Source organism: Nuphar pumila, chromosome 10 (assembly GCF_984573655.1).
Source record: "Nuphar pumila chromosome 10, dmNupPumi1.hap1.1, whole genome shotgun sequence".
NCBI classification, from domain to species: domain Eukaryota; kingdom Viridiplantae; phylum Streptophyta; class Magnoliopsida; order Nymphaeales; family Nymphaeaceae; genus Nuphar; species Nuphar pumila.
Genome location: NC_143258.1, coordinates 92,422,188 through 92,444,078, shown reverse-complemented (window position 1 = coordinate 92,444,078; position 21,891 = coordinate 92,422,188). Strand labels below are relative to the sequence as shown.

Genomic DNA, 21,891 nt, shown 5'->3' with positions numbered 1-21,891 from the left:
TGGTGTACAAATCACAGCTACTACTGGTTAAAGGAACAGGTAGTGGTCTGCCTAACGCCAGCTTGACTATAAAAAAAAAGGAAATGGTAATTTCATCCTGCTTCCAAACAGAGCATATATAAAACACAAGAAAACAAATGAAATGTGCATATCGATGCTAATATTGAGAGCACACATAATAAGTAATGTTAAAGTATATTAACTATTAAGCAGTGGCCAACAACAGCCCAATGTCACAAGATCTTATGCTTCTTCACCAAACAGTTGAGCCTGAAGCATTCATGGCACCACAAAAGCTATATATGCATATGACTATGGGGACACTGCTGGATTGACACCCTTAGTGAAGATAAACACCCTTGGCCATAATTTTATTCCAGACCCCATCCATCCAGGTAAGATGAACAATATAATTTTCTTTGCTAGTAGTTGATGTTTTACGAAAAAGAATAACCAGTTCCATGTTCAGGTGGTCTACGTTATCATGGTATGGCACCACTAATTTCACGTCTATGAATATGAATTGGGTTTCATGGAAGCAGTGGCAACTATGACTGTTGGTCCTGATAGCAGGCACACATTATTTGATTATGGAAGTCTTTCAATAACTACGATCAGTAAAATTTGAAGAGATAGCTTCAATTGTTTTCGACGTAAATGCATTGTTGTTCTTTATTGGCTCCTGACATTTATGATCTTCATATTGCCAAACTTGTGGCACTTCTTTCTGCTTTGCAGCTGCCATAAAGTTTTCACGATCAGAAGGAGCTAGTTGTTTCTTTGTTTTTCTAGTCTATAGTCATCACCAACTGCTATAATTTATGGTTTCTAGTCATGACAAGCTATTGCAAAATTGAGCGATCGGCAATGGACGCATTATTTGTAGGATTTTGGTAATTCCCATGCCCATTAAATGCCGAATCCAAACAATACAGATTGGATACAACACTTCAATTCCATGTAGAAACCAAACAGTTTGCGGAGAATTTTGCTTTTCATTGGACTTCTAATCGAATACCAAAGACAAAAAAAATGGCGTGTTCAAGTAGCATAATCCACTTTACACATCGGAAAGATCACGATCATTTACATTTTACAAACTTTTGATCTTCTCAAGGAGTTCACTTCCCGGGGACGAAGTTGGTTGCGAAGGCCCAGGCATTGTTGTTGACTGGGTCAGCCAAGTGGTCCGCCAGGTTCTCCAACGGACCCTTGCCGGTCACGATGGCCTGAACGAAGAAACCGAACATGGAGAACATGGCAAGCCTGCCATTCTTGATCTCCTTCACCTTCAACTCCGTGAACGCTTCGGGGTCATCAGCCAGACCCAGCGGGTCGAAGCTGCCACCAGGATAAAGCGGGTCGGTCACCTCTCCCAGAGGACCACCGGCAATGCGGTACCCCTCTACCGCACCCATGAGAATGACCTGCGTGGCCCAGATGGCCAAGATGCTCTGAGCGTGGATCAAGCTCGGGTTGCCCAGATAGTCAAGGCCGCCCTCGCTGAAGATCTGAGCCCCTGCCTTGAACCACACAGCCTCACCGAACTTGACTCCATTCCTAGCAAGCAACTCGGGGAAGACGCAGCCAAGGGCGCCGAGCATAGCCCACCTAGCATGGATCACCTCGAGCTCCCTGTTCTTGGCGAAGGTCTCCGGATCGGCCGAGAGACCGGCGGTGTCCCAGCCGTAGTCTCCGGGAAATTCACCGGTGAGGTAGGAAGGGGGCTCGCCGGAGAAGGGACCGAGGTACTTGACGCGGTCTGGTCCGTACCACGGGCTGCCGGAGGAGACGGGCTTGGGCTTGGGCTTGGCCACGGTCTTCCTCATGGTGATGCGGCCCTGGCCGATGAGCTCGGAGGTGGAGGGGGAGAGGTTCACCGCCCGGCCGGCGAAGGTAGGGGAGGAGAGAGCCATGGTGGCCATCTTCTTCTTGAAAGGAGGGGATGTAGGTGGTGGGTTGGTGCTAGGGGAGTGGAGTGAGTTGGGTGCTTGACCTGGTGGTGCAATTTATATGCGCAGCGGAGGGGTTGAGGTCCCTCCTGACCTGCATATCCAATGAAATCAATATCTGTTTTGTGATTGGTTGATTTGATTTGTGGAGTTCTGGGAACCAACCATGACCGCACATTTCTTTCGCCGGTGAGGTTGAGGGATGCATGGTCCATCGCTTGTACACGTAGTCACGGATATTGGTGGTGTACTAGATTTTTCTATGCTAAATGGATAAGTTTGCTAGCTGCTTATTTACATATTTAAATTGTGATAGCTTAGGTATACCGCTATATTTTCAACTTATCGTGATATAAAAGTTAAAAAATATGGCCTTTAAAGTTTACCAGGCCAACTGTATAGCCTTAGTCGAATAACATCGAACTATCCAAGTGTTGGGTTTTGCATGTTATCCAAAATGGAATAGATGTGGATGTAAAAGTTTAAATTTGAGTATTCTGGAATTGCAAACTAATTACAAGAATGTTGGTGAGAAATAAGGGAAACGGAATTGACATATATATGAGATGTTTCTCTGAAAATCAAGTTAGCATATAAGAACCATGGGATTCAAATTCAAGACCAATTGTGATCCAAACCCAAGATCCAAAAAAATTAAATCCATAATTGAGTTTTTTGAAAAGTATTTTTCTAAATATATTTTTTCCGAATGTTTCCCCTCAAAATGAAACTTTTGCTGATTTTTTAAAAACATGGAGTATCTTTCTTTTTTGGATTTCAAAGCTTTTATCGAAAATGATGTAAAACCCCCCTCTGGCGAAGTCGCCGGATGGGATAAACATCGATTAAAAAGAAAATGGTTTCCCATTTGGGAAAGCCGTTTCGAGAATTCGAGAAGGGGTGAGCATAAACCTCACCCCAAAATCCGTGGGAGGGGGCGAGGTTTATCCTCAACCCCCTCACCCTGCGTGAGGGTTATAAAAACCCACACGTAGGTCCTCCTTTCGCACCCCACATCGAGAGAAACAAAGAGAGAGGAAGACAAAGAGAGAGGGAGAGGCACTTACCGGCGACGGCGGCAAGGTGAGCACCTTCCTTTCCTTCTTTATCTTCTTCTTTGTTTCTTTTCTGTCAAAACAAAGAGGGTCGGCAGTCAAGGCTGCCGGTGAGTTTCTGAAGAAAAAAAAAACAAGAGAGAGAGAGAGAGAGAGAGAGAGAGAGAGAGAGGAGGGGGGTGGTCGGCCGACCAATGTCGGTGGCCGACCTCCCTCTACCAATGAGGAGGACAAAGAGGGCCGGCTCCGGTGGTCGACCCCTCTCTGTGTGGTGGAAAGGGGGGGGGGGGGGGCGATGCCCCTTTTCCACCCTTGTTAGGGGTTTTATCGGGGGATCGACTCCGTCCGGGCGTGACCCGAACCGAACCGGGTCAGTCTGGGCGCGACCCAAACCAAACCCGACGGTCTGGGTCGCGCCCAGACCGAGCCAACCGATCAAAAAAAAATTGGTTCGGCCTGACTGCGACCCAGACTGAACCGGGTCGATCCGGGACGCACCCAAACTGAACCGAGACAATATATATATATATATATATATATATATATATATATATATATATATATATATATATATATAATAAAAATATATGGTTTGGGTGAACCGGTTCAGGTCAAACCAGTTTAGATGGAACTGGTTCAAGTGGAACCAGTTCAGACCGACTCGGGTCTGAGCTGAACCGGGTTGGATAAACTCGAGTCAGGTAGAACTGGTTTGATCTAACTGGATCTGGGTTCTCAGTTTGGATTCAGTTTGATCTGGACTTGTTCTGGATCCAGACTAAATGTTCTGGATCTGTTTGGATCAGTCTTGGATACATATCAGAATTAAGTCTAGATCAGACTGTTCTCGATCCAGTCACACAGTTCTGGATCCAGTCATAGTGTATGGATCTAGTCAGACTATTCTGTATCCAGTCAAGATGTCCTGGTTCCAATTAGACTATTATGGATCCAGTCATAATAGTCTGGATCCGGTCAGACTATTCTGGATCCAATCTGACTGTTCTGGATCCAGATGAGTTATGGTTCTGAATACAAACATACAAGGTTGTATCCAGATCAGAAATGGATCTGGATCGGATCATAAGAAAGTCTCGTATGGTACCAAAATCCGAAATTTACCAAAATATTCATTTGGATACCCGAGATCCATTTCGATAAAATAGACATAACTTTGCACCCCGATCTCGGAATCAAGTGAGGTTTGGTGCGTTGGACTCGTATCATAGAGAGGAATCCACTAGTTCATATATTTCAGTAAAATCAGTGATGCAAAAAATTTAAGGTTTCTTGAGTAAATTCATAAGAGGTATTTTGATAATTTTGTAAGAGGTTTTATGAATTAATTCAAATATGTTGGTTTAATGACCAAATCTTACCGTTAGAGCATCTTGAGACTCGAATTCGGTAAAAACACGGTGTTTGCACTTGAGGTAAGGGATATTATAAGTAATCTTAGATGTAAATAAACATTTTCATGTTGTTTGTTACTGTAATGTTATAAATGATTATTTTGGGGTGAGGCCATGATATGCATAAACTTCCATGCTTGACATTATGAGTTGATTTATATATACATGTTGTAGTGATATACTTGTTAGTTGTGATATGTCATGCATGATAAAAAAAAATTTTATTTCAATTGCATGTCTATATGATCATTAATATCATGCATTGTGACGAGACTAAGTTTAGATTAGAGCCTCATTTAGTTCATTAATCTTATATGAATAAATATTTTGAGTTAAGCATGCATAACCCCTTAAATCCCGGAAGTGACGACCTGTGGCAAGGGCTATCTGGTTCACGGCCAGAGTGCAGCCACCACGGAGAGTGGGCCGCCGATGATTTAACGATGTAGAGACCCTACATCATTGTGTGTTAAGTGAGAGAGATGTGAGTCCTAAGGTCATCATAAGATTAAGAATGAGATTTTTGTAATCAGTCACGATATCACTCGTGAGGGAACGAGTGAATTATGAATGTGGTTCAATGTGTGAACTTAGTTATGACTTAGGGTTATACTCACACTGATTTGGGACTCTGGAGGACCATGGATGGTTGATAACCATCATGGTTAGGATGTAACATGAACCATACCGAGATTGAGAGCTTGACCTCCCGGCTAGCTACCGATGGGGTTTTCGTGGTGGTTCACTGCAGTGCCTGGTGGTCCGGGGACCATTGAGAGTGTATGGTTTATTGTCTGGCCAACATATAAAATTGGGGTATTTTGCGGGGTTGTTATGCCCATAGACAACTATGACCAATATAACCAATCTAGTGATGGTTGTGTGAGAGATAGTATTTGATAATGATAATGGGGGTAATTAAAATATACAAACATGTGTGGTGTGTCGAAAACTAAACTAAGATTAAGGGCTTAGAGCCCACTACAATTGTAAGTTAATTGTTTATTTACTTATAATTATTTCTTACTGGGTTGTAGACTCACCCCCATTTTTGTTGATTACAACTGTAGGTTCCAGGCATTAGAACAGTCAGTTTGTGAGCAACTTTTCCTTCTTCAGCAGAGCATTTGGTATATTTTACTTTCTTTGTCATTGAATAAGATGTATTTGCTTTCTTTGTTATGAATGATGAACAATTGTAAGAAAGAGTTGACTTATGAGAATAAAATGAAAAAAAATTGGCCATGTTTTCTCTGTGTAAACTTTGTATTCTTTCCCTCTAGGAAGTAATACCAACCGAACTCGGACTTTTTAGGTCCCAGATCGGGGTGTTACAAAGGATGTGTTTCAAATCGAGATTAATGACTGTGATTTGGGGCTGTTTAATCTCTATTTATTCATTTCTCTTATCCTCCCCTTTCTTTATCTCAGAACATATTAATGGGATTTTCTTGGTTTTCTGCTTTCTACATGAACTAAATTTTTTTATTGATTTGTTAATTTCCAATTATGGTTAGTAGTGTTACTTTTCAAGTGTTGTGACCACGTTCTGACCCAACCTGCAAGACTCGTTGATTTAATAAGCCGGGTGAGGGTAAGGATGTAAATGGTTTCGATTTGGGTTGGATTTAGCCAAGTATATACTATATCCCACTATTTGGATATTGGCTAATTATAGTTGGAGTCAGATTCAGATTTAAAAAGACAAATACTGAATCCAATTAAATTCATATAATTGCATTTGAATATCTTAAACCTAATCTGAAATGGAATACCAATCAGATTCCTTTGTAATTGAAATATAATTCCTTCAAAAAAAATTTGTAAATGATTTATTTACCGTTGTTGTAAGCCTGAAGAGTGTGTAAATGTTAACGATAGCATTCACTACAGAAAATAAGGGTTTTACTAGCACATTATTAGCGCCATTAAAAACCTTTGCTGGCACAAGAATGCGCCAGCAGTAGTGTGATGCGACCCACAATGAATCCGTTTGGTTATGGGACATGCAGTTGTATCAGTCAGCACAACCACACATAGCGCAACAACACAGCTGAAGGTCGCACTTGCCAGCGTGGGTTTTTGCTTGTACAGAGCATACTGCCAGCAAATCTTGCCACATCAGCTAGAAGTCAGCAGGGTCAATTGGCCAGTTAGTTGCACAACTTAGTGCGCCACATCAGAATGACCAGGTTCAGCGCATGGGAGCCTTGGGTGCCACTTCTGTAGGCCAGGTTCAATGGATGGGAGTCTTGATTGGTTGGGACCACTTGTGACAGTTGGGAATCAGCTGGTGGTTTATACAAACTGGTTTGTGGTTTTGTACAGCCTATAAATAGGCTTCATTTCAATAGAATTGTATCTTTTGAAATCATTTGAATAGAATTGTAGATTGCGGCCTTCTTTTGAGAAGAGAGAAATCACTTTGGTGCCTTAGTGCATTCGATTCACTTAATCAGGAAAATTTGAGATTGATGCTCGGTATTCATCCTTGGGCCAATTCTAGTTAGTTTCAAGCTAACTGAGTTGGATTCAGACTTGATCAAGCACTTCGAGCCTAGATTGGGTTTTATTGCACGTCCGGCGATTTGCGGATTCCTTTGGAGTTGTTCATTGCAGTGAAGACGTCAAGATTGTAGTGTTGACCTTCACTTATAGGTGAGTACTTGAAGCTCCTTGCTCTTTCAATGATCTTCATGTTCAGCTCATTCACTATTGCAATATCCATTGCATATGTTGACTCTTGAGGTGGACGATCGTTAACGACTGCAGCTCAGAAGAATTCAACTTTGCTCACCGTAGAGTTCTTTCTAGCTCTGCTAAGGTGAAGGGAGGTTCTCGACTCAGACTGCCTCTCACGAAAGTCTAACGGCTAAACACACTCATTCAACTGAGCAACGCACAATCGGGGCTAACACAGGCCCAAGATCATCATCTGGAACCTTGTGTATATTGCTAGTGTGCAAGGCATTTATGCAGTGCAACGTAGTGCTCACACACTTCTGCAGTCACACGCTCATGCACTCTTGTGCTGCGTCAATCAGCGCACGCATTGCTTCCTGCGACGTGCATGTTTGTTGCACAGCAATATGCTACATTCTTCATGCACTTTCTGCCACGCGCACTCACGCCGCACACCGCGCCAATCTTGCAGCGCACATCTTCATCCGCGTCGCCTCTTGCAATGCACCATTCACCTCACCTCATCCAACGTTCGTGCGCAACATCAGGACTTGACTACATTCTGCCGTTGTCGCAGCAAGCTTTCCTAAAGATCTATCACATTTTGTTGAGTCTTTGAACCTCCCTCAGCCAACACTCTTGTGAGCTGCCTGTTGTGAGGCAGAAGATTGTGTTAAGGCTGAGTGTAGCCTAGAAGGCAGCAGCCTCCCTTGTAATCAGTGTGTGAGAGGAGTTCAAGTTTTATCTTGTTTTGAGAACTTTTAACCTAGCTAAAGTTTAGACGACCCCCCCCTCTCCCTTCATCCTTGTAATAGTGTGGTGTTTTAGTAAAGAACAATCACAAGCACACACTTCACAAGTGGCGCCGCAAACAAGATCAAAGAAGAGAGAAGAATTTAGGAACATAGCTCAACAAGACCAAACTTCTACGCTAAAGAATTTGAGAGACCTCGATCAAGGTCTTTTGCCTTCTAAAATGGATCATAAATCTAAGGTCCCACTACGCACCTGCACATGCACCTGCATCGCGTCGCGTCGCGTCGATGCGGGTGCAGCACCTAGTTGGCGGAATCCCTGTGACATAGCTTGAAATACTTCACCATTTGCTGTAGTGTTGAACTCTCCACACAGCACTGTAGTTAGTTCACCTTCATCGAATGAATTGCCAACTGATTCCTTACATGGCACCTTTTTATCAGATGTCATCATGTTCTGGGATGTTGCCGTCGAGTCATGAATATTAACTGAAGAATTTGACTCAATCTGCACAAAGTTTTACAAGCATGCCTTCGAGAAACATTCTGAAGTATCCAGTTTCTCCACCTTGACCTCTGAGATTCCAGTTACCTTCTCTGAATCACCTTTAACTTTAAAATTTTCAGAAGCAACTGCATTTTGAGGAGATTTTAAGACAACTTGATCGAATTCTGAAGCAGTTCCACCTTGGTCTGGTGGGATTTTCATAAGTAGATTATCACTGCCAACTGAAATTTCATCAAGAGAATTAGATCTTAAAGACAAAGTATCAGAAGCACCGCCAGATGCTGGGTTTTCAGTGTGTACAGCAAACTCAGTTTGGTCAACATCCTCGTCAGAATCTGAAGGGTCCCCATAAGCAACAACCAACAGCAAGTGCAGACAGACGGTTACTGCCTAGGTTCTCAGGAACCAAATGAGCCTTTGGTTTGGTAACAAATTCAGCACAGTGGATCCTGTCATCATCCTCATTGGTTCCTGCAACCCAAATAAATAATTGTGTCGTATATTGTGTTTAAGCACAATCAATATACAACATGAAACACCATGCTACAATAAAGAACATTCACAATTGAACCTTTTGTATGACTTGTTATAGCCATTATAAATTAACCTCAATCAGGGTATAAAAGGTTGGCGCATTCTAAACACACCCCTAGCTTACTTACCTTCATAATTGGTATGTTCATCTCTAGCCCTTGGCGCCATAGAGCCTAATCAAACAAGCTATATTTCCAGAAGGGAAAACAAAGGAAACAAAATCAATTTTCAATATTATAGCACACAATTAGTGGACGTTAACGAGTTCACCACATCTTTTGCACCAAAAAGTCCTCTGAAGTACCATAGTGACTCCTGAAATTAGCTTTCACCACCAAGGGCATCTGAGTACATCTAAAATGAATATTAAAAGATACGTTATATTCCACAAGTACAGCAAACAAATGTGTCTGTTACTTGAAACTTGCTTAATTAACTCTAGAGGTAACGATTGATATTTGGAACCACCATGGTATTTCAAAATATGTAAGAGGCTAAAAAAATGTGTGTACTTGTTAACATTGTCTAAAGGTCTTGCCAGGTTAACCACATTTTTGTCTCTTAAAAATTTTGAAATACCATACAGGCTTTGTTACAATCTTTTTGTTGTAACAGCCAAGTTTGTCATCACAAGCTTTAGGCTCAACCACAACATCAAACTGAGTAAGTCATAACTACTAGTGTGTGTTGTCTATCAAGATCATCTTTGACTTGAATGTAAGCGATACAAAAGTAGGTCTAACTGCTACAGATCTGTTTACAGATTCAATTAAGACCATAGAAGGCATAAAAGGTACCAATAAGAAACAACATATTTCAACAACTGATGAGGAAGAACTTCAATGACACAATGAACAATTACTTTGTTCTTATTTAATTAGGTGAATACAGGAGAAGAAATGGTTTTTAGTGTAAAGCAGTCACTTATCCCAAAGATCACTTGCATACCAGGACTCCAGAAAACGCTTCAGTCCATGTGCAGCAAGGTAAGATGCTTGTGCTTCATCATGAGCAGCTAGATACTTCCTCATCCCTGGTTCCCTTAAGCATAAACTTCTTGATATTATTACAGCTTTGGCAACCTTTCAAGAAATAAAAGCCACTAAGAAACAAGAAATATGCCTCAGATATGACATAGAAAAAAGAAATATCACAAACGTCACAACCAACCTTCTCACTGTGTCTTAGGGCCATGTATAGTGCCATTCTCGCACCCATTGAGTATCCAACAAGAAAAACCTTTCCAGGAGTTACCTTATTAATTACTTTGTAGATTTGATCCATAAATTGTTCTAATAAGCTTGATTTTCTGTGTAGGATCTTCTCTGAATTATTTTATATTGGCTGAGATTTTCCATGGCATGCAGTTACATGCCAACTTATTAATGTTAAGTATATTTCTACTAGCATTTTCAAAATTTTCATTTACACTATTTTTACTATTTGTCCATATAAAATAAAATTATCACAATCCAACCCGACACCAAACCCAGACCCAGGCCTGTCGAAGCCGACACAACTCTTATCAGATTTGGGTTGGGCCTGGCTCTTACCAGGTTGAGACCTAGGTATGTCAGGTTAGGTTCCAATGAGATCTTATTTTGGCCCTACTCAAGCCCAGCCCGTTACTAGTTGAGCCGGGTCTGGCCCAATTCTTATCGGTCTCATGCTGCAGTAGGCGGCCAAACCTGGCCTATCTTGGCTAAGGTACCTCACCCGAGGCTCAACCTTAGGAGTATCAAGTATGCACAGAAACATAATATTATGACTTCCAAGACAATTCTTTATGCTCAACAACTTTTTGCAATCAATTGGTAGAATAAACCACAAAGTTATGGATGTTTTCCAGAATACAAAACATGAATAAGTAGAGACTAACTTAGCTGCCTAAAACTCAAATAAAGCTCATAAGCACTATCCGGAGTGGGTCATTGGTAGTCTAGGAGTTTATGATTGGGGTTTGAATTTTGTCAAACACGGCAAAGGTTGTTTAGAGAAAGGCACCGAAAAAGCATTTCAGGAATTCAGAAGGTACTTGTTTACTCCTTTGTATTTTGCACCTAAAAGCAGAGTTGGCAAATACCACCAATTTCAGGAATTGAAGGGCTTTCACTTTTTTAAATACTCAATTTCTTCTTATGCCAAGTTCACAAATAGAGCTTAAATTATCAAGTTAATGATGAGACAGATGAAAGCAAGAAACTAATAAAAACAAACTACTATGATAAAGTCATTTATCTAAAAATTAAGTCCTACGACCCCATATATGTATGCAATTCTTACAGCAGAATCAATGGTAGAGCCTTGCTCACCAGCAAATGTAGCTTCCATTTCCCAACAAGAAGATTATAGTGAATCCAAGAAGAGATAATCAGTTTTGGGATAAATATGTTTGAAGAAATAAGTAAGATCAACACAATGTACTATTTACAATAATGAAGATTGGTATCTACATATTGTATGTAGACACCAAATTTTTTCCAAGATGCCCAAAATACTAATGTTTTTGGAAGAATCAAGCTGCATATTGGAGTTCACAAAGAGGACAACATGCGAAAACTCAAAAAATTTATTGGATGGCTAAAGCAGTTCAATCGTCCACCGAATAGACAACTATCTCAGTTCAACTGTCCAGCCGATCCAATATTTGCCTTGACTCTTCCGGACTGCTATCTCAGTTTAGCCATTTGTCCCTGAATGACTATCTCGGTTCAACAGCCTAGTCCATCCATTATTTGGTTTATCCTGTCTCCAGAGAACGACCAAATTTGTTTAGTCGTCCATCTACCAATTTAGTCGTTCAATCATTTTGAGCAAATGAGACACATTCGCCTCATCTCCTATCACTTTTACATATTTCTGAGAGAGTATTCTCTCCCAGATAATCTTTCTCCCAGAGATGACTCCTCTCAGTTAACCTCATCTCTTATTCGGGATGAGTACGGATCTATTTAAATCATATCTGAACCCAAAAAATCTCATGATTTAGATCTATTCTGTGCGCCTATAAATAGGGATACGCCCCTATGATCAGGGGAGAAAGAAAGACGTCCTAGCTCTGACACTGAGAAGAACAAACGCAAAACCGCTGAAACTCTTCTCTTCGATCTTCCTCACTTGCATGAAGGTTTTGCCAGAACAACTACGGAAAACCCTCACTTTCCTGTAGAAGTACTATTGAATGGACAAAAAAGACGAAAAGAAGCCTAAAACGGACCCAAGTTCCGAAAAAAGTGTGTATGTTTATCTATTTTCCCTTTCCATTCTTTTATTGGTTTTTATTCATTTAGTTAATTTCATTAGTTTAAAGCATATTCTAACACATTTTTTTTGTTCATTTTCATTATTCATTGTTTGAGTTGTGCTACGAGATCAAAAGACATTTTTTGGCTTTACCTTCCCTTTAGCGAAGGGATGTCAAAGTTTGAACAGCGTCTCCAAATCATTTTAAAAGAGATTTTTTTTATTTAAAATGTAAGCTTCTAAATTTATTTATCAACAAAGAGATATTTATGTTTACATATTTATAAGAAAGATAAAGACAAATCATATGTTGCACCGACAATTAATATATCTGCAAGTTGAACATGCATGTTGTAATTTAATCAAGATTTGTATAATTCATGCAATAAGTAAGGTGCCTTGTGCAGATTTGTTATTTTTGACAATGACTGAAAAGCATATCATAACACATATTAGAAAGTTCCTTTGAAAGAAAAATACACGTACATACACACACACGCATGAGAAAGGTCTAAGATGCAGATTCATGATATCATATTGTATGTCAAAAAATAAAAATAAAAATAAAAATAGCAAAATAAAATTTAAAAACTTTATTAGAAGCTCAGTAATATAAAACTTTAGAAATACAAGTTTTAAACTTTTAATTAAAAACATATATTTGACATTTTTACCACAAAAAAAATGATGAATAATTGGACTTAACACACATGCAAAAAAACAAAATATCAAATTTTGAGCCCTTAACATTCATAAATTCGTATTCATGACGACATAAGACAACCTTGTGATGGAAAATAAAGATAGGATTACAACAAATCCAACTTTAAAAAGCATTATACATCTAGTCTTCTAAACACGCTAAGGCTAGTCCAGTTCTTTTCTTCATAACTAAGTCCTAATGCATTCAGAATAATCAACCATATATTCCACAGTTCTTCTATATTGCAATCCAAACCACGTCATTGTTTCCCTTAACCATATACAAAAAGTAACAGGGCTATGGGATCCAAAAGGAAAACAAGAATTTAAATATACTGCACTATCCACATCAACAGCAGTATGCCTAGTTGATTTTATTCATCATTAAACATCACCTTGCCGGTTTAGGGTTCGGGAGGGCCTCAAGCATCTTCTGGAAGTGTATACAGCAAGGGCGTTGGAGTGGGCCTTTAACATCCGGTGATGTTAGAGGAAAAGGGATATGCTCTTGCTCAGCTAAAGCTTCATGACTCTTGGGGGCAAAGGGTGTGCCACGAGTTTGCACCATCTAAACAGCGAAGCAGGTTATATGTCCCCCCCCCGAACAGGGCCGGTAGCTCCATCTCATGTTCGGGGGTTCCCAAAGAGCACCACGTATTTAAGCCTGTGCATCTCGTATCCCCATGTTTGTCAGCATTAATTAGCATTGGAGTTTGATGCGATTGCAGAGACTTAAGTACCCTCTCCTCCATTGGTGCCAAAAAAATATCGATTCTAGAAAAGGAGTGATTGTAAAGACTTAAGTGCCCCGAAGATGATTATTTAAGACCCAGTCTCTGCACTGCAGGATTATCCGAGAAAGAAATCTCTCCTGAAAGAGGCCATGAACATCAACCCTCGCTCTCTCTCTCTCTCCCTTTTCTTTCTGCTTCTGTGCACATCCAGCAGAAGATCCTACATTGCTTCATCAAGCACTGACTGACCTGCACATTGACTGTTGTGGAGCCTGATTCAGAGTTTTTACTCTTATAGGAGGAGGGTTTGGGGGCTCCTCTCAGCGTGGGTAGCATCATTCAACTAAATGAGTTATAGATCCTGATTCAGAGTTTTTACCCTTACAGGAGAGGGGTTTGGGGGCTCCTTCCAGCGTGAGTAGCAACATTCAACTTGAAGATTTGTGGAGTCTGATTCAGAGTTTTTACCCTTACAGAAGAGGGGTCTGAGGGCTCCTCCCAGCGTGGGTAGCATCATTCAACTTGATTCGTTGTGGAGCTTGATTCAGAGTTTTTATCCTTATAGGAGGAGGGTTTGGGGGCTCCTTCCAGCGTGGATAGCATCGTTCAACTTGATTCATTGTGGAGCCTGATTCAGAGTCTTTGCCTTTACAAGAGAGGGGTTCGGAGGCTCCTCCCAGCGTGGGTAGCATCGTTCAACTTGATTCGTTGTGGAGTCTTATTCAGAGTTTTTACCTTTACAGAAGAGGGGTCCGGGGGCTCCCCCCGGCATGGGTCCCGGGTGTCATGGTCAAAAAATGCATAGGGTGTCATGGTGAGAAAGACATATGTTTGTTCCAAGCAAGGTTGGAAGAAATCAATGAAAAATCCAACAATGAGCATGTCAGAATCAAGATGTGGATGTCAAGCGAGAATGGTGTTGTGCAACCCAAATAACACAAAATAATAGGGATCTGGTTTTTAGTTAAATTGGTGAATTAAATGACAATAAAAATCGCTGAAAATTTACAGGAATAAACTAGACTCAATAACAAAGACACCATTTTTTACAGATTTGAAATATGACCTTTGGTTAGGGAAATATGACCCTGACAAGTTTGTCCTAATTCAGGTAGCGATTTGCTTACTGAATAACACTACAAATCGTTATAGTGATTTGCGGAAGACACTACAAATCGCTATAGTGATTTGCGGAAGACACTACAAATCGCTATAGTAAGATCCAACAACACTATAAATCGCTGTGGGGCTCGTTGGAGACCCCAAAACACTATAAATCACTATAGTGATTTGTGGAAGACACTACAAATCGCTGTTGAAAAGTCGGATAACACTATAAATCATTGTGGGGCTCGTTGAAGACCCGAAAATACTACAAATCGTTGTAGGAAAGCCCGATAATACTACAAATCACTTTTAGAAGGCCCCGAACCCCCCTCCTGTAAGGGAAAAAACTCTAAATCAGGCTCCACAACACATCAAGTTGAATGATGTTACCCACGTTGGGAGGAGCCCCCAAACCCCCTCCTATAAGGGCAAAAACTATGAATGAGGCTCCACAACTCATCAAGTTGAACGATGCTAGAGTCAGTGTGCAGGTCAGTCGGTATTTGATGGAGCAATGTAGGATTGTTTGTTGGATGTGCACAGAAGTAGAGACAGAAGGGAGAGAGTGTGAGAGGGTTGATGTTCATGGCCTTCTCCAGGGGGAATTCACTCTTTGCCTCCCTTGATTTCTTCTTTAGAGAGAGAGAGGGTTTTACAGTGTTTTACGGAGAAGGAAGAAGAAGAAGATGACGATGAAAAGTTTAAACGTACATTTTTGATGGCTCAGGTTTGTTTGGTCGGATGACCATCGGATCGTCGGCTCACCATCGCTTCGCCAGATCACCATTGGCGAAACGATTAAGGTTTGTTTCGTTGTGTAGACTTTGAAGAGTCAACATCATCCTCGACTTTCTGGATGGAGGACATGTTTGTCCTTTTTTTGAACTATTTTTTTTTCTTTTTTGAATGAAAGGCATTTTTGTCATTTTCTCAAACCATCGCTTTATGAGAAGAATAACAAGAAAGGGTACTTAAGTCTTTGCAACCACACGAGACTCCAATGCTAAGTGATGTCAACATACACGGGAATACGAGCCCCATGTGCTTGTATACGTGGTGCTCATTCAGACCCCCGAACACAGACGTGGGATTCAGTGAATCATCGGGGGCGAACATACACCACCCTCTCTCTAAACAGTGATCGTAAGTCTTTATGTTCACATATACGGAAAACAGCTCTTTCGGCAGAAAATCGATACCCTTCACCCTTGAATTGGCTACTTTTAATAAAATGTAAGAAATACGAAAAAGTATTTTTTATATATTTTTTAATATTATTTAAATAGTTTTAACACGTCACATTATGACTGACACATAATAATTTTTTATTATTTTTGAGCTGATACAGAACGATTCACTTGAGTATTGGTATCGGCCGATACAGCTGAGTTGGTGGCCAAACGATTCAGGGCCCATACCGATACTGATAACATTGGTTTCTCCAACATCCTCGGTTGTTTAGGAGCAATACATTGAGGTTATCCGGTGGTACATTGTATAACTGTCAGTGCACGTCACCTTGTGTTGGGACGTTGCAAGTTCAAAACCCAGTGGTACATTGTATAACTTAACCCCAGCTTACCTATCAAAAACAATATATATATATATATACATTGTGGTTATCCCAACAATATGTTGGACGGGAGTAGTGGTCTTGCCAGGATGCTACAATGAAGATGGAATTGGCACACCTCAACAAGGAAGTTGGAGCAATGGTTGATGATGGGAGTACTGCAGGATTGGGCTCGGGTGTGTACCTAACTATTCCGGGCACGATCTAGCTCGTGTTAAAAAGTGCTGCTATTTTTTGTATCTAAAAAATAATGGGGATTTGAACATTAGACCTTTTTTTTTACCAGCCAAGTACTCTCACCAACTGTAAAAAACTATTTTCTGAGATATATGTAAAATTAAATTTTGCATGTTATATATAAAAGATGAGACGAGCTGAGCTGAACAACCTGCATGTGTTTGGGCTTGACCTGTTTACGCTTGACGAGCAACTCGTGGCTTGGATGGTCATCTATACAATCCCATCATGAATGAGTTCAGGATGAGCCGAACCTAGCCAAGCTATGACCTGCACGGTTCATTTTCTAGACCTAGTTGATAGAGCACTAATTCCCATGCCCATTTCATACATAATCTAAACAATACAGATTGGATACAACACTTCAATTCCATGTACAAACCAAACGGTTTGCAGAGAATTTCGCTTTTCATTGGACTTCTAATCGAATACCAAAGACAAAAAAAAATGGCGTGCTTGAGTAGCACAGTCCACTTTACACATCCGGAAGATGACAATCATTTACATTTTACAAACTTTTGATCTTCTCAAGGACTTCACTTCCCAGGGACGAAGTTGGTAGCGTAGGCCCAGGCATTGTTGTTGACTGGGTCGGCCAAATGGTCCGCCAGGTTCTCCAACGGACCTTTGCCGGTCACGATGGCCTGAACAAAGAAGCCGAACATGGAGAACATGGCAAGCCTGCCATTCTTGATCTCCTTCACCTTCAACTCCGTGAACGCTTCGGGGTCGTCAGCCAGACCCAATGGGTCGAAGCTGCCACCAGGGTAAAGCGGGTCGGTCACCTCACCAAGAGGACCACCGCCAATGCGATACCCCTCGACCGCACCCATGAGAATGACCTGCGTGGCCCAGATGGCCAAGATGCTCTGAGCGTGGATCAAGCTCGGGTTGCTCAGATAGTCAAGGCCTCCCTCGCTGAAGATCTGAGCACCGGCCTTGAACCATACAGCCTCGCCGAACTTGACTCCATTCCTAGCAAGCAACTCAGGGAAGATGCAGCCAAGGGCGCCCAACATAGCCCACCGAGCATGGATCACCTCGAGCTCCCTGTTCTTGGCGAAGGTCTCCGGGTCAGCTGAGAGACCGGCGGTGTCCCAGCCGTAGTCTCCGGGGAATTCACCGGTGAGGTAGGAAGGGGACTCGCCGGAGAAGGGACCAAGGTACTTGACGCGGTCTGGGCCATACCATGGGCTGCCAGAGGTGACGGGTTTGGGCTTGGCCACGGTCTTCCTCATGGTGATGCGCCCCTCGCCAATGAACTCGGAGGTGGAGGGGGAGAGATTCACTGCCCGGCCAGCGAAGGTAGGGGAGGAGAGAGCCATGGTGGTCATCTTCTTCTTGAAAGGAGGGGATGTAGGTGGTGGGTTGGTGCTAGGGAAGTGGAGTGAGTTGGGTGCTTGACCTGGTGGTGCAATTTATATGTGCAGCCATGATGTTGCGGTCCCTGCTGTTTTTATCCAATGAAATCAATATCTCTTTTGTGATTGGTTGATTTGATTTGTAGACTTCTGGGAACCAACCATGACCGCTCACTTGTTTGGCCGTTGAGGTTGAGGGATGAGTACGGTTCATTGCTTGTACACGTAGTCACAGATATTGATGGTGTAATAATTTTTATAGTGATTTTTATTTGATAATTTGATAAATTTGCTAACTTATATTTATATATATACTTAATTTGTGCTACCTTCGGTATATCTCTATATTTTCAAATTATCGTGCTATAAAATTTGAAAATATGGCCTTTAAATTTACCGGGCCAACTGTATAGCCTTACTCGAATAACATCTAACTATCCAAGTGTTTGGTTTTGCATGTTATCCAAATTGGAATAGATGTGGATGTAAAAGTTTAAATTTGGGTAATCTGGAATTGCAAACTAATTACAGGATTGTTGGTGAGAAATAAGGGAAACGGCACAACAAAATGAGTTACAAAAAATGTGTCAAATAGATAGATTTAATTCGTTTTTAATTATCTAAAATAAAATCAAAGAAATTAACATATATATGAGGTGTTTCTCTGAAAATCAAGTTAGCATATAAGAACTATGGGATTCAAATTCAAGGCCAATTGTGATCCAAAGTTTTTTGAAAAGTATTTTTCTAAATGTAGTTTTTCCAAATGTTTCTATCAAAATGTATTTTTTGCTGATTTTTTTAAAACATGGAGTACCTTTCTTTTTTGGATTTCAAAGTTTTACATTAAAAATTTATGTGTCTTAATCGAAACTCGGGTCAGTCCTGGTTCTGGTATAAAATTCTACAAACTATACCTGGATTCATGTATTAATTGGACCTTCGGTTCTGGACTAGGATCTTTGTCGGGTGTTCTTATTTGTCACCATACCCAGACCCTATAGGGTTGGTCCAGGTAAACCGGACCCATTGACATCCCTACTTGTATGGGAGGTGCATTGTGGATACCATGACAGCCTCTACCGTTTGGGAGCATGGTGCATTGCAGTTTCTCCAGCACCTGTTTTTTGGGATCTGTGCATTGTGATTTCTCCAATATTTTCATTTGTTTAGGAGCAATACGTTGCTTTTATCCTAGCAATATGTTGTATGGGAGTAGTGGTCTTGCAAAGATACCATATGAAGATGGAATTGGCACATCTCAACAACATAGGTAATGAAGGGTGCACAACGAGTAGGGTTAGCCCGAGCTTGGCTCAGTCTAAGCCCGACTCATGTGCGGCATGTCACTAAATGAGTCGAGCCTATACATAAGGTATAGGCTCGGTTTTGCAAACAAGCAGAGTTTGGTATACCGTCTCAGCTCGTGTAAGCTCGAGCTCGGTTGAGCTCGCATAAGTTTGAGCCTGTCCGAACCTGTTGGACCCAGATATGTATAGGTCCAGACTCTAATAAAATCTGCTACTGCTAAACCGTTGATCTCAGAGTTAATTAGTGCTAGGATTAGTCACTCATCTCTTCTAGCTTTTTGTATTGCTATTCTTCTCCTCTTCCGCTCATGGCTCTTCATCCTCTCATTTCCAGTTCCTTAACGAGAAATGGGGCCCAATATGTTCAATTATAAATATATATATATATATATATATATATATATATATATATATATATATATATATATATATATATATATATATATATATATATATATATAAAATTGAACATATATAGAGGGAGAGAGAGAGAGAGAGAGAGCATACTCTGGAATGACTTTTTCTATTGTTTTTTCTAAAACCTGACCATACAGATGTAATCTACATGCTTGATTTTATAGGAATCTACTCTTGGATCGTCCAATTCTGACATTCAAGTGGGTTTTTAAAAGATTTAAAAATTGACGGTCTATAATCTTTAAAAATATTCAATGCTAAAAATCATATTTTTTATTAAAAAATATGACCCAAGTATCATTTCCTACCAAATCAACCATGCCAAACACATTTTGAGGTCAGATTTGCTTAAAATGAACTAAAAACACTTATTCAGGGGCGGTAGGATCAAGTTGTAGGCAGCTATCACTTTTCCGATACATATATTGTTATCATATCAGTTTTTATTGCTGAAGATCATGAAAAACACCAAACTAGTTTTCTTTGTTTTTCTAGTTTGTAGTCATCACCAACTGCTATAATTTATGGTTAATTTCTAGTCTTGACCAGCTATGCCAAAGTTGAGCCATCAGCCATGGACACATTATTTGTAGGATTTTAGTACCCTTCACCATAAGGCCACGTCTTGTTACAATAGAGATTGGATACAACACCTTAATTTCATGTAGAAACCAAACAGTTTTGTGAGAATTTTGCCTTCCCAGGTTTTTGCTTTTCATTGGATTTCTAATCGAATAAAGACAACAAAAATAGCACAGTCCACTTTACACATCCGAAAGATCACAATCATTTACATTTTACAAACTTTTGATCTTCTCAAGGAGTTCACTTCCCAGGGACGAAGTTGGTAGCGTAGGCCCACGCATTGTTGTTGACTGGGTCAGCCAAGTGGTCCGCCAGGTTCTCCAACGGACCCTTGCCGGTCACGATGGCCTGAACAAAGAAGCCGAACATGGAGAACATGGCAAGCCTACCATTCTTGATCTCCTTTACCTTCAACTCCGCTAACGCTTCGGGGTCGTCAGCCAGACCCAATGGGTCGAAGCTGCCACCCGGGTAAAGCGGGTCGGTCACGTCCCCAAGAGGACCACCGGCAATGCGGTACCCCTCAACCGCACCCATGAGAATGACCTGTGTGGCCCAGATCGCCAAGATGCTCTGAGCGTGGATCAAGCTCGGGTTGCCCAGATAGTCAAGGCCTCCCTCGCTGAAGATCTGAGCCCCAGCCTTGAACCATACAGCCTCGCCAAACTTGACTCCGTTCCTAGCAAGCAACTCGGGAAAGACGCAGCCGAGGGCGCCCAACATAGCCCACCTAGCATGGATCACCTCGAGCTCCCTGTTCTTGGCAAAGGTCTCCGGGTCAGCCGAGAGACCGGCGGTGTCCCAGCCATAGTCCCCGGGAAATTCACCGGTGAGGTAGGAAGGGGACTCGCCGGAGAAGGGACCAAGGTACTTTACTCGGTCTGGTCCATACCACGGGCTGCCGGAGGAGACAGGCTTGGGCTTGGCCACTGTCTTCCTCATGGTGACGCGGCCCTTGCCAATGAACTCAGAGGTGGAGGGGGAGAGGTTCACTGCCCGGCCGGCTAAGGTAGGGGAGGAGAGAGCCATGGTGGCCATCTTCTTCTTGAAAGGAGGGGATGTAGGTGGTGTGTTGGTTCTAGGGGGGCGGAGTGAGTTGGGTGCTTGAAGGTGAGACCTGGTGGTGCAATTTATATGTGCAGCGGAGGGGTTGCGGTCCCTGCTGTGCTTATCCAATGAAATCAATATCTGTTTTGTGATTGGTTAATTTGATTTGTGGAGTTCTGGGAACCAATCATGACCGCTCACTTCTTTGACCGTTGAGATTGAGATTGTGATAGCTTAGGTATACCGCTATATTTTCAACTTATCGTGATATAAAAGTTAAAAAATATGGCCTTTAAAATTTACCAGGCCAACTGTATAGCCTTAGTCGAATAACATCGAACTATCCAAGTGTTGGGTTTTGCATGTTATCCAAATTGGAATAGATGTGGATGTAAAAGTTTAAATTTGAGTATTCTGGAATTGTAAACGAAAAGGAGTGTTGGGAACATAGCGAGAAATAACGGAAACGGCACAAAAAAAATGTCAATTAGATAGATTCAATTTGTTTTTAATTGTCTAAAACAAAATCAAAGAAATTGACTTATATATGAGTTTTTTCTCTGAAAATCAAGTTAGCATATAAGAACCCTGTGATTCAAATTCAAGACCAATTGTGATCCAAACCCGAGATCCAATAAAATTAAATCCATAATCGAGTTTTGTTGAAAAGTATTTTT

General features: G+C 41.2%; 3 protein-coding genes across 3 annotated transcripts; all 3 read right to left on the bottom strand.

The window, feature by feature from the left end:
- Positions 1–975: 975 nt before the first annotated feature.
- Positions 976–2,000, bottom strand: LOC149827368 (chlorophyll a-b binding protein 3C, chloroplastic-like). The gene has a single exon (XM_090019315.1). It carries the CDS (start codon positions 1,923–1,925, stop codon positions 1,122–1,124), a length of 804 nt encoding a protein of 267 aa, XP_089875441.1. The 5' UTR covers positions 1,926–2,000; the 3' UTR covers positions 976–1,121.
- Positions 2,001–16,883: 14,883 nt separating this feature from the next.
- Positions 16,884–17,882, bottom strand: LOC149827367 (chlorophyll a-b binding protein 3C, chloroplastic-like). The gene has a single exon (XM_090019314.1). It carries the CDS (start codon positions 17,826–17,828, stop codon positions 17,031–17,033), a length of 798 nt encoding a protein of 265 aa, XP_089875440.1. The 5' UTR covers positions 17,829–17,882; the 3' UTR covers positions 16,884–17,030.
- A 2,379-nt stretch (positions 17,883–20,261) lies between these two features.
- On the bottom strand, positions 20,262–21,271 carry LOC149827366 (chlorophyll a-b binding protein 3C, chloroplastic-like). Its single transcript, XM_090019313.1, has one exon. It carries the CDS (start codon positions 21,203–21,205, stop codon positions 20,408–20,410), a length of 798 nt encoding a protein of 265 aa, XP_089875439.1. The 5' UTR covers positions 21,206–21,271; the 3' UTR covers positions 20,262–20,407.
- Between the last annotated feature and the right edge of the window lie 620 nt (positions 21,272–21,891).

Excerpts from the sequence above, each read along its gene's own strand:
- LOC149827368 (XM_090019315.1), bottom strand. The coding sequence starts at position 1,925 with ATGGCCACCATGGCTCTCTCCTCCCCTACCTTCGCCGGCCGGGCGGTG.
- LOC149827367 (XM_090019314.1), bottom strand. The coding sequence starts at position 17,828 with ATGACCACCATGGCTCTCTCCTCCCCTACCTTCGCTGGCCGGGCAGTG.
- LOC149827366 (XM_090019313.1), bottom strand. The coding sequence starts at position 21,205 with ATGGCCACCATGGCTCTCTCCTCCCCTACCTTAGCCGGCCGGGCAGTG.